We start from the raw sequence: 12,964 nt of genomic DNA on the forward strand, positions 1-12,964 counted from the left end.
GAATTCTCTCCCCACCCCTATCCTGACATAACCTTCATCTAGCCTATATCAATCTTTATCAAACTTAACAAAGCCAAGGTCAAGTCGTGACTTCTCCTTTAAGTTTTCCCTGACACACATAGCCCTGCCCATTCTTTTGTTTCTGCCTACCTTGTTCTTTGTATTATCCATTTTTAGCATTTGAAACCTGTTTTGAATTGTCTTCAAATTGCTACATGAAAATCTCAAACTAACACATAAGTTTCTCGAAAGCTAGAAACGTCATGCTAATGTGCTTCTTTTGTATCTCCCATAGAACACGGGACAGTGCTGAGTGCATGCAGTAGGTGTTCAGTAGATGCTTAATGAATTCTATTGCAATTACTCATTCTTTTGGTATCTGTTATGTAGAAGTGCCAAACAAGTACTCACTTCCTGCTAGGGCCCCAGGAGAGGAGCGAACTCTTCTTTGTTAAGAGTTATTTATCTCAAAAGTTAACAAAGGAAGACCTTTCTGAAATGTTCCATAGGAGTTCTGAATTTATGCCTGATAGATTGTTTCACATATACTGTGCGCATATTAGAGGCAGGTAGGTGCACAGTGGATAGAACTCTGAACCTGGAATCAGGGAGACTTGCATTCAGATTTGGGTTCAAACACTTACTGTGTAACCCTGAGTAAGTCACCCAACATCTTTTTGCTTCAGTTTCTTCAGCTGAAAAAAGGGGATAATAACAGCACTTAGTTTGCAGGATTGTTGTGAGGATCAAATTAGATGTTTGTAAAGTGCTTAGCTTAGCACATAGCAGGTGCTATATAAATGCTCCTTTCTTCACTTCCCTCCCTATTAGATGGACGTTTTGTGGGCATGGTGAACCATGCCATTCTTTGGCAGCAGTTTAATAGTCAGCGTTTCTGGATACCATGTCATGTCACCAGAACTTTGTTAGTTGAATGATAAATTAGTGGTATGTGCTTGGCACGGAATAACTGTAGCTTTATAAGAATATATACCATATTAATTGAAGATACAAAAAGTAAAATATGATGATAAATTCCCCCAGCAGACTGTTGAATGCATCCTCTATATCGCTTTTCCATTTCTGCTGTTACCACCCTAGATCCCTCATTACATATGACCTGAAGTATTGTGATACTGGCCAATGAATGCTCTGTCCTGTCAGTCAACCAGCATTCTTTACTACATGCCAGGCATGTGCTGAGCTCTGGGGATACAAAGAAAGGCAAAAATATGGTTTCTGCCTTCAAAGAGTTCATAGTCAAATGGGAGAGACAGCATGCATTTAATTATGTACATATAAGCTATATACAGTGTAAATCTGTATAAATGGAAGGTATTCTTAGCAGGAAAATACTTGAAGGGGAGTGGGGGAATGAGGAGGGATTGGGAAAGGCCTGCTATAGAGGATAGAATTTGAGTTTAGTCTTCAGGGAAGCCAGGTGGCATGTAGGTAGAGGCGAGGAGGAAAAGCATTAAGGGCATGAGCTTCCTCTTAGTGGAGAACAGGGTCCCTCTGTTACACATCATTAGGCCCTTCCAAAAGCAGGCTCACCAAACAGACATGTTCCCAATACTTAGCCCTCATTGGCCAGGCCCCTGTTACAATTGATGAAGCCTCCTGACTGATTTCTACCTCTTTGTGAAGGCTCTCCTGTCTTCACAATTCATCTGAAAGATTACATCCAAATTAGCACAGAATTGTACCACTCTCTGCCTCAGAATCTTCAATGTTTTCCCATTGTCTATAGAATAAAATTTAGATGTCTTAGCCAAGAATTTAAGATCATCCTTATCCAGCTCAACCTACTTTTCTAGCCTTACCTCCAACTCTTCCCCTGGACAAAATCTAAACTCTAGCCAAAATTTACTTGCCTAAATATAACTTTATTTGTCACTTCCATATGAACTATTCTTTCATCCGTCTCTTCCCGTTTAAATCCTGCACAGTCATCAAACAACACCCCCTTCGTGAACCTTTCCCTGACTCTCATCCCCAACATAAAGGATAAATCTTTATGATTCTCATAGCATTTATCACATCCTTGTTGTTGTTCAGTTGTTTAATCGTGTTTATGCTGTCCATGGGGTTTTCTCGTCAAAGATACTGGAGTGATTTGTCATTTACTTCTCCTGTGGATTAAGGCAAACAGAAGTTAAGTGACTTGCCTGGGAGCACACAGCTAGTTAAGTATCTGAGGTCAGAGTTGAACTCAGGTCTTCTAACTCCAGGCCCAACGCTGTATCCTCAGAGTCCTCTAGCTGCTTCCTTATCATATCCTACCTTGTATTAAAGTTTTGTGTACTTCTCTTCTTAGCCTATTACATCATATGTCTCTTGAGGAGTAGGGATTGTGCCTTAGTCATTGTGCTCAATTTGCATCAGTTCATACAAGTCTTTCCAAGTGTCTCTGAAACTGTTCCTTTTATTATTTCTTATGTGCTTTAATCATTTTTGTATACTCCAACCATGTAGTTCCTTCTACTCAGTAGGGACACTATGAATATTTATTAGAAGATTGAAATCTATAATGGGATATAGTATTCCCCTTTGAGTCAACCTTTCTGGCCCTCTCGATAGCCTTCCTGACCTCTTCTTTACGCCCTGGATACCTCCTAAAGCTTCTGCTGTCTTGGGGACTGATTCTTACCTTTATGCCACTCTGGATCAGTCCTCTGGACTGTTTCCTTTATCCTTCAGTTAGCTCACATGACCCAGATAGCTGCCATTCTCAGTGGTCTCCAGACTTTTTTGATTACCTGCCTTTATCAGCAAAAAAAAAAAAAAATTGAACATACACCTCTAATATATCTATATTTATTTATTAATTATATGCACATACTAATGTGTGAATAATTTATAATAAACACACAGGGTTTGAAATGGGAAAAGATGATACAAAGATGAAATAATATTTTAAATAATTTGATTTATTTTTTCACAGTCCAAAAAACTTTCTGTCCTTGCTTTTTAAATTAATGGTGATTTTTTAATAAAAAGTATTAATTTGTTGTTAATATGGCTAATTATTAATAATATGTGTGTTCTGTATTACTGAGTATGATTCATTAATTGTGAAAATCTTAGTTTAACACTTTAAGTGTTAAACTTACAGTGATTTGATACAAGGTCCATGAACTTGGATGAGAAAAAAAGTACATCTTTATTTTCATTAACCATTAATTGAAATTTATCATTTTCTTTCATTATGAGTGTAGTTAATGAATCACAGCTGTATTAGCAATACAAAGTCACAGGACTTTGTCACCAGTAGAAATCACATATATTTTCGTATCACATTGCAGTTGTTGCAGATATCTGGAAATGTTGTTTGTGCTCACCACGACTTTGAAATCACTATAGTTAGTATACTAGCTATTTGAATGTGATCCCAGTCTTCCCACTTGCAGACTTCATTTAAGTATAATTGATTTCCTTTGTAATCCTGTGTACTTTATTTTATGTATTTAAAACATTAAGAAGCCCCTAGGCTTCACAAGACTGCAAAGGGGGTCCATGACACAAGAGGTTAAGAACCCCTGCTATAAAACCTCTGAAGCTAGCATATTTGTTCTTTTTTATCTATTTGATTTTTGTCTAGTTTAATCTGTAAATGTTCTTTACGTTATTAATGTTTGAAAATTCAAAAAGATACTAAGTTGTACCCAAAAAAATTGGCTTAGGCAGTATTATTTATGTGAAGTAAGTTGTTACTCCCAAGCTTTTCTCACCCTCCCCCCCATACCATTGTAATAAAGGTCTAGTTTATGAGCTGAAATGTTAGGGAGTTTATTCACTAATATATATTATTCCCAGCATCCAGTTTTCAACTCTTTGACGCATAGTAAGCACTTCACAAGTGTTTGTTGGCTTTTACAGAATTCCCATCATGGATCACAAATTACATTGGATAGCTTAAAGTTTAACTTTTTTTTCCATTTTATTTCTAGGTTATAGCTCAGGAAGTGTCAAATAAACACTTGGAAGAGGGTCGTCTGTATCCTCCTTTGAATACCATTCAAGATGTTTCCTTGAAAATTGCAGTGAAGGTAAAACCTCCTTTTACATCCCCCTTCTTAAATTTAAATCTTATTCTCTCTCTCTCTCTCTCTCTCTCTCTCTCTCTCTCTCTCTCTCTCTCTCTCTCTCTCTCTCTCTCTCACACACACACACACACACACACATTCTCAATTACTCCAAATCTACCCTCTATTCTCCATCCAGCTCATATCTAATCACTTGCCAAATCTGTCCATTCTTCTTCCAACACCTCTCATTTCTATCCCTTCCTCTCCGCTCACAGCCACCTCTCACTTGGAATATTGTAACAACTTCCTAAACTGATTTCCCTCATTTCTATTCTTTACTCTTTCCCATCCATATAGTTGCTAAAGTAATATTCCTTATGAACAAGTCTGACTATGTCCTTCTCATACTCAAGAATCATCAATGGCTCCTTTTTCCTCTAAGTTAAACACAAATCCGTCAGCCTAATATTTACTATCCAGAGCAGTCTGGCCTACTTTCCTCAACTTAAAAAAAAAAATGATCCAGCATTTTTCTCTTCCTACCAACTGCCTCTCTCCTCCATTGGAGGGTTTTGGGGTGATGTGGAAACAGACCTTTGTAACAAATATGCGTAGTCCAGCAAAACAAATTCCCACATTGACCATATCCAAAAACATAAGTTTCATTCTGTATCTTGATTCCATCACCTGTCTGTCAGGAGAGTATGCTTAGTGTCATCAGTCTTCTGGAATCAAGAATAATCACTGCATTAGTTAGAGTTCTTAAAGCTGTCTTTACCTTGTTGTCATTATGTAAATTGTTCTTCCTGGTTCTGCTCACTTTGCGTCAGTTCATACAAATCTTTCTAAAGTTCTGTGAAACTGTCCACTTCATTATTTCTTATAGCATGATAATATTACATTATATTCATATGTTATAATTTGTTAAGCCATTCCCTAATTGATGGACAGTCCCATAGTTTCCAGTTCTTTATCACTACAAAAAGAACTTCAGTGAACATTTTTGCCTATATGGTTCCTTTCCTCTTTCTTTGATTTCTTTGGGTTATAGGCCTAATAGTAGAATCATTGGGTCAAAGGGTATGCACAATTTAGTGGCTTCATTTGAAATCTTTTTGTTCATAACATTTGACTGTTTACCAGTTGGGGAGTAGATATTGTTCTTATAAATTTGAATTCCTCATATATCTTGAAATTGTGACCTTTATCAGAGAAACTTGCTGCAAAGATTTTTTCCCCCACTGTTAATTGTGTTCCTTCTAATCTTAGCTGCATTGGCTTTGTACAAAACCTTTTTTGTTTTAAACTGTTTGCAGTCAAAATTACCTGATTTATCTATTCTCTATTCATTATTTAATCATGAACTCTTTGCCTCTCATCCTACCATTCCAGTCTTATTTCACAATGCTGTCTTTCATGCACTCTTAAGTTCTTGCCAAACTGTTCTACTTAATACTCAATAATCCATCGTCTGTCTCCATCCTTTTGTACAGGGCTGGTCTCCAGAACCTGTAATGTACTTCATCCTTACATCCACCTCTTAGAACCTTTATATTTAAGGTTTGGCTTAGCTACTGCCTTCTATTTAAAGCCTTTGCTGACCCCCAGACCGTTATTAGTGTTCTCTCCTTCCTCAAATTATCTTGTATTTAATTATCTCTGTACACAGTAGATTCAAACCCTCCCTCTGTAAGCTCCTTGAGGGCAGGGATTTTTTTTTATCTTGTTTTTGTTTCCTCAGCACCAAGGAAGGTTCCTTGCACATACTAGATAGTTAACAAATGCTTGTTGAATTGAATTAGGTGAGTAGCCAGTTATGTTGGGAGTCCTCTTTAAAATTAATTCAGTTACCAGCAGAAATACGTGTATACTTGTCTCCTGATTTTTAATAATGAGCTCAAGCCCTCTAAATCATGTTCAGAAACAAGGCTGCATAAATTTGTAGAGAAAAACCTCAGAGGATTACTCATTGCAAGTCTGAAAGAATATTAAAGATTCTCATACAACAGTGTTGTGGGTTGAAAATGACCATTCTACTCCACCTCTCCTTTTCTCTTTAGAAAGGTAGAGGAACGTTTCAGAACAGAAAAGAATTCTAGAAACTAAAGGATACATTGGTAGAGTCTTCTCCCTCTTACAATTATAAGGGACACATTGAGCCCTGAAGATAAAGAAGAAAATAATTGGGATTAACAAATCATTTCCTTTTAATAAGATAATAGGATCCAGCTTAAGAGATGGAAGGTACCTTAGAAGCCAAAGAGTCCAAATCCCCTGTTTTTCCTAACCTCTACATTTCTGTTGAGGGTACCACTATCCTTTAAGTCACCCAGATTCATAATCTTGAAGTAATTCTTAATATTCTCCTCTCCCTCTTGCTTCACGTATGATTTGCCAAAACTTGTCAATTCTACCTTCATAATATATCTTACATTGCTCCCTTTTCTCTACACTCCTCAGGCCCTCATCATTCTTGTATGCACTGTTGCAACAAACTTCTAATTAGTTTCCCAGTCTCTCCCATCTCCAGCCCATCCTCCAACTGGTTGCTGAAGTGATATTCCTAAAACAAAGGTCCTGCTATGTCAGTCCCCTGTTCAAAAAGTTCCAGTGCTTTCTCTTACCCCTAAGATAAGATACAAACTCCTCTGATTTTTAAAGCCCTTCACTATCTGGCTATGGTGTACCTTTTCAGATTTATTCCTTATTACTCTGTTCTCTATAGTCCTTGGGGTATTATGTAAATACCAGCTATTTCTATAGAGGGATTCATATGGTTGAGGAGGTTTGGAGGGTTATTTTTAGGATATTAGAGACCTAAGTATCTTTGTAAGCAGAGGAACCAATGAATATTGAACTTAGGAGAAAAAAAATGGGATAATTGGTAGAACAAGAACCTGAAGGAAGTAGAATGTTATTGGCTCAGAAAATCATAGGTGCAGTGGTTAGCCCTGGAAAGGAGGAAGATTTACTTCTTTCCCACCCTAGAGACAAGAAGGAAGAAAGAGAGGATAAGTAAAGGTTAAGAAATTTTGGGGCAGTGAGAAAGATGTAAGAATTCTCTTATGGATGGTCCTCAATTTTCTTCGTATAAGAAAAAATAAAGCTTTCTTTTAAGAGTACAGTAGGGGTAGCGTTGGAAATGTGATAAGTTCAAGAAAGGTTTGGACCAGGTTTGTGATGGGGAGTCAACTAGTCAGCAATAGTGTGCATTAATGAGGTTAAGATTGACTTTATAATAACTTGGCTAACTTGGGTTGGGATTTGATAAGATGAAAATGATAGATCATAAGGGCCAGTAATCTGTGAGTGTCTGCTTCATGGGCGACAAAGGAAGCCAGAAGGGTAATGGTTGGACACAAATATTCAGACTTATAGTTATTTGTGTACATATCTTATCTCTACCCTCAAGCTTAATCTTCCACTCACAATTAATAGCACCGTGAGGTCAGGAATTCTGTCATTTAAAAAAATAATTTTTTATAGCAATTGTATTCTCATCCTAGAAAATAGGTCGGGGATGCAGGTACAGTGCTTTCCATATAGTAGTTGTTAAGTCAGTTGAATTAAATGGTCTGAAAGATATTGAGAGACTAATTGTCACTGTGTAAGTGAAGAATAGGTTCATTTAGCATGAAAGAATGAAAGTAGTGGAAGATAAACTGTTTGTAGATAGAAAGAAGATTTTGAAAATTCAAGATTAGAGATGGAGCATAGCAGCAGAACTGCTATCCTGAGCCCCCAGGATAAGGAATTTTACTATGAACTGACAACAAATTAATTTTTTTGGATAATTAATTTTTAGTTTTCAACATTCACTTCCATAAGATTTTGAGTTTTAAATTTTCTCCCCCACCCACTTCTTCTACCTCACCTCCCAAGAAGGCATATGATCTGATATAGGCTCTACATATACATTCACATTAAGCATATTTTTCTATTAGTAATGTTGTAAAGAACAATTAGAACTAATGGGAGAAAGCACAATAATGAATAAAACCAAATAACAAAGGAAAAGGAGAGCAAATGGTATACTTCTATCTGCATTCAGACTCCATATTTCTTTTTCTGGGTGTGGATAGCATTTTCCATCATGAGTCTTTTGGGCTTGTCTTAGATTCTTGCATTGCTCTGATGAGATAAGTCTATCAAAGTCAGTTATCTCGTAATGTGGCTGTTACTGTGTACAGTGTTCTGGTTCTACTCATTTCACTCTGCATCAGTTCATGTAAGTCTTTCCAAGTTTTTTTGAAGTCTGCCTGCTCATCATTTCTTACAGCACAATAGTATTCCATTACATTCATATACTACAACTTGTTCATAAGTTAATGACTGACCTAGCCATTTCGCTTTTGAAGACAGGCTTAGCAAATCTTAGGAAAAGCTGGGATTGGTATAGGCTATGAAACAAGAAATGTCAACTATTGCTAATTTTAATATGAATACAGCTTCTGGTTCTTTAGTAATTTAGTAAATGCCAATTCATGGCTAAAAATTTACTCTTACTAAAGGGCATAGTTTATTCTGTTAGTTATGTACATATTCCTTATCCCAGGTTAACATTTGATAATTTTGGCAGTTTTCTCTTGCAGTCTTTACTTTGATAATAATTATCTGATCTTACAAAAATGCAATATTTTCTACCTGCAAAAGCTACATAGTTTCATGAAAAATCATTATAGAACACAGGCAAAGATAATTTTCTAAGATAGAGGAAACTCCTATGGTGACCTATAGGCCGTATTCTGGCAAATTTGGATTTAGGAAATAGATACTGACCTTGCATAGTTTTTCTGGGACTAGTATCTTTTAATACTTGGGTAAAGTTTGATTCCAGAACTGCTCATTGATACAGTATAACTACATAATGAGTATAATGCCTACTAATTCCAGTAGGTATTGCTCCTTCTACTGTACCATGCAGCTAGCTACTCCTTTATATTCAATATGTTTATTAAAGTAAAAATGCATACTTTATTATATTTCCAGATTGTGGAAGAATCCTACCTTGATAAATCAGCTACTGTCTATCCTGAGCCCCAGGATAAGGAAGCATTCGTCCGCTCTAAGGTTTACAGTACTGATTATGACCAGATTCAACCTGACTGTTACCCTTGGCCTAAGGAGGCAATGAAAATACAGACTATAAATCAGTTCTAGAAACACAGTACAGCGGTAAATATTTGTGGCTCTATTAATGGTGTTTTGAAGTTGTTGGGTTTTTTCCTTTGTCAGAGATGGATACTTTGTAATGATTGAGAAAGCTCTCAAATTAAGATAATTTTTGTTTATTAACTTTCTAGTTTAATTATCTCTTGATTGATTGACAGTCATTAATCCAGGTTAGGATAAACGGCCCTTTAGACAATAGTTCTTTGTTTTCATTCTGTTTGTTCCTGTTTCCAATGTTAATCTTTCTGTTCCAAGTTCTTTTTGAAAGTTGTTGTACCTACTGAAAAATCTCATTATTTTTACATAGTGCACTGAATAGTAACACTAAAACTAGAAATAAATAAAGCAGCTTTAAAATATGTGATTCTTTTGTTAAGCTATACTTTTTTGTAAGAATAATAAGTTTTGGGAACAGAATCTTTATACTTACAACAGAAACTACAATGTCAATATCTTTTGCAGTTTCTAAAGAAAGTGACTTCTCAGGTTTTCATCAATAGTCCTTGGTTATGTAGGTTCAATTTGTGCAACTGATTAAAAAATTTTTGAGAAGGCTCAATCAGTACTGTTTACAGTGCTTTGTATAACTTCATGTTTGTTTATTTCCTTTCCATCATTCACCTTATGCAGTAACACTCCACTGTATCCACTGCACTCCCTGCAAAGAGCTTCCCACTCTGCAGCTGCCATGCCATAGCTTTGGGGAAAGGGACCATGCCCCTGTTTCCAATGGAGGCCCATTCCCATTCTCTGTGGTATGGCAACTGGAAGATAAAGGAGGCAGACAAAGAGATGTTCCTTTTAGCATGATTCCCCAGGGTGTTACTTTTAATGAGACCCCTGGGTCCGAGTCTAACCTCAGTACCCAGAACAAGTTGTCTTGCTGTATGGCTCAGTGCCATAACTCCAAACATAGCTGACCAGGTCATTCCCTCTTTTCCATTATCAACTATAATGCTTCTCCATTGTTAACTCAGGTAATTGAGAATTAGCCATATTGCACTAAAATAATCTACCTCTGTAGTTCAGAGGGAAATTATAAGTGAAAAATTTATATACCAGTATTCCCAATAAGTCACCTTTATATTTTTTTAGTTATATTCAATAAGAAATAGTCTTGCATCAAATATAAACCATCATTTTAAAGTTACCATGACAACTGTAGAAGAGCATATCACGGGATGCTGACATGAGTGTGATAAGAGTTTTACTTTAACAGTCAGCAGTTGAGCCAGTGACATAAGTCAAGCTCAGGTTTGACAATCATTCATTATTTATCTATAGAATTATTTTATTAAGAAAGTTTCTTCCTTCTGAGGTCATGCTTTTGAAAATGTACTTCAAGGTAAAGTGTACTAGGAAAAAATATTTTTGGCAGAGTTGAAGACCATACCAAATTTTATTTTTAGGGACTAAATGGAGTGGTAGTGGTGGAAGTAGGAGTTTTGAGGGTACAAGTCAACAGAGAGAGTTGCCTACATGTCATTGTTTTGGGAAAGTAGCAGAATGAATTTCATAATTCTTGTCTATTTCCATGTTTTCTTATAGCTCTAATAAAACCTATTTACCTATGCAAAAAGATTGTAATGAACTATTAAAATGTAAATGCTTAACTAAAAAGCGAATTAATAAAATAATGAGATGCCCATGACCTTTCTTTTCTTTTTTTTTTTAAGTGATTCCTATCAGTACATCACAAATTGACAATGTGTTATGGCCTTGTGTTCCTTGATATCATGGGTTTTTAAAAAAAAACCCTTTAAATTTTACTATGATTGACAACAAATTAATTTTTTTGGATAATTAATTTTTAGTTTTCAACATTCACTTCCATAAGATTTTGAGTTTTAAATTTTCTCCCCCACCCACTTCTTCTACCTCACCTCCCAAGAAGGCATATGATCTGATATAGGCTCTACATATACATTCACATTATGCATATTTTTCTATTAGTAATGTTGTAAAGAACAATTAGAACTAATGGGAGAAAGCACAATAATGAATAAAACCAAATAACAAAGGAAAAGGAGAGCAAATGGTATACTTCTATCTGCATTCAGACTCCATATTTCTTTTTCTGGGTGTGGATAGCATTTTCCATCATGAGTCTTTTGGGCTTGTCTTAGATTCTTGCATTGCTCTGATGAGATAAGTCTATCAAAGTCAGTTATCTCGTAATGTGGCTGTTACTGTGTACAGTGTTCTGGTTCTACTCATTTCACTCTGCATCAGTTCATGTAAGTCTTTCCAAGTTTTTTTGAAGTCTGCCTGCTCATCATTTCTTACAGCACAATAGTATTGCATTACATTCATATACTACAACTTGTTCAGCCATTCCCCAGTTGATGGGCATCCCCTCGATTTCCAAAACAGAGAAAGAAAATTATAGACCAATTTCCCTAATGAATATAAATGCAAAAATTTTAAATAAAATATTTGTAAAGAGATTACAACAACTTATCTCTCGAGCATAATACACTATGACGAGGTAGGAGTTATACCAGGAATGCAGGGCTGGTTCAATATTAGGAAAACTATCAGCATAATTGAGCATATCAACAACAAAGCTAATAGAAATCATATGATCATCTCAATAGATGTAGAAAAAGCATTTGACAAAATACAATAGCCATTCCTATTAGAAACACTAGAGACCGTAGGAATAAATGGGAGTCTCCCTTAAAATGATCAATAGCATCTATCAAAAACCATCCACAAGCATTATATACAATGGGGATAAGCTAGAAGTATTTCCAATAAGATTGGGGGTGAAATGAGGGTGTCCATTATCACCACTGTTATTCAATACTGGAAATGTTAGCTTTAGCAATGAGAGAAGGAAAAGAAGTTGAAGGTATTAGGCAAAGAAGAAAACAAAGCTATCACTCTTTGCAGATGACATGATGATATACTTAGAGAATCCTAGAGAATCAAGTAAAAAACTACTTGAAATAATAAACAACTTCAGCAAAGTTGCCGGCTATAAAATAAACCCACATAAATCATTGGCATTTCTATATATTACCAACAAAGCCAAACAGCAAGAGATAGAGAAATTCCATTTAAACTTACTGTAGACATTATGAAATGTTTAGGAGTCTACCTCCTGAAACAAACCCAGGAATTCTGTGAACACAATTACAAAACACTTTTCACACAAATAAAATCAGATCTAAATAATTGGAAAAAACATCACTTGCTCATGGGTATAATAAAAATGAGAGTTCTGCCTAAATTAATTTACTTATTCAGTGCCATACCAATCAAACTACCAAAAAATTATTTTACAGAGCTAGAAAAAAATAGTTAACAAAATTCATCTGGAAGAACAAAAGGTCTAGAATATCAAGGGAATTAATGAAAAGAAATGCAAGGGAAAGTGGCCCAGCTGTACCAGATCTGAATTTGGTTTTATAAAGCAGCAATCACCAAAACTACTTGGTGCCGACTCAGAAATAGAGTGGTGGATCAGTGGAATAGGTTAGGTATGTAAATTTTTTTATTGTTAGATTATCATGTACCTTTTCACCAGTCAGGCATATAGATTCTCAAGGGACCACAGGTCCAGAATTCCAAGAAAAATTGAGAACATGGCATTAAAATAAAGCAGAGTATTGTATAATTGTAATGGCCAATCTTGGCCTTTGAAAAAAGATGAGGAAATCCACCTTCTTCCTTTCCTCAGAGAGGACTGTGGATGCGGAATATCTCATGTTATCAGATTGGAGGCTGTGTTGGTTTTACTTAACTCTTTTTCTTTGTTA

General features: G+C 35.8%; 1 protein-coding gene across 1 annotated transcript in view; it reads left to right on the forward strand.

The window, feature by feature from the left end:
* Positions 1 to 10,851, forward strand: part of ME1 (malic enzyme 1) — a 258,710-nt gene extending 247,859 nt beyond the window's left edge. Inside the window, exons 13-14 of the mRNA XM_020969928.2 lie at positions 3,951 to 4,049; positions 9,018 to 10,851. Coding sequence (XP_020825587.1) covers positions 3,951 to 4,049; positions 9,018 to 9,188 — 270 coding nt within the window. The 3' untranslated portion in view covers positions 9,189 to 10,851. The remainder of the gene's footprint in view (positions 1 to 3,950; positions 4,050 to 9,017) is intronic.
* Positions 10,852 to 12,964: the final 2,113 nt, after the last annotated feature.

Source organism: Phascolarctos cinereus, unplaced genomic scaffold (genome assembly GCF_003287225.1).
Source record: "Phascolarctos cinereus isolate Bilbo 61053 unplaced genomic scaffold, phaCin_HiC Scaffold_5;HRSCAF=322, whole genome shotgun sequence".
NCBI classification, from domain to species: Eukaryota; Metazoa; Chordata; class Mammalia; order Diprotodontia; family Phascolarctidae; genus Phascolarctos; species Phascolarctos cinereus.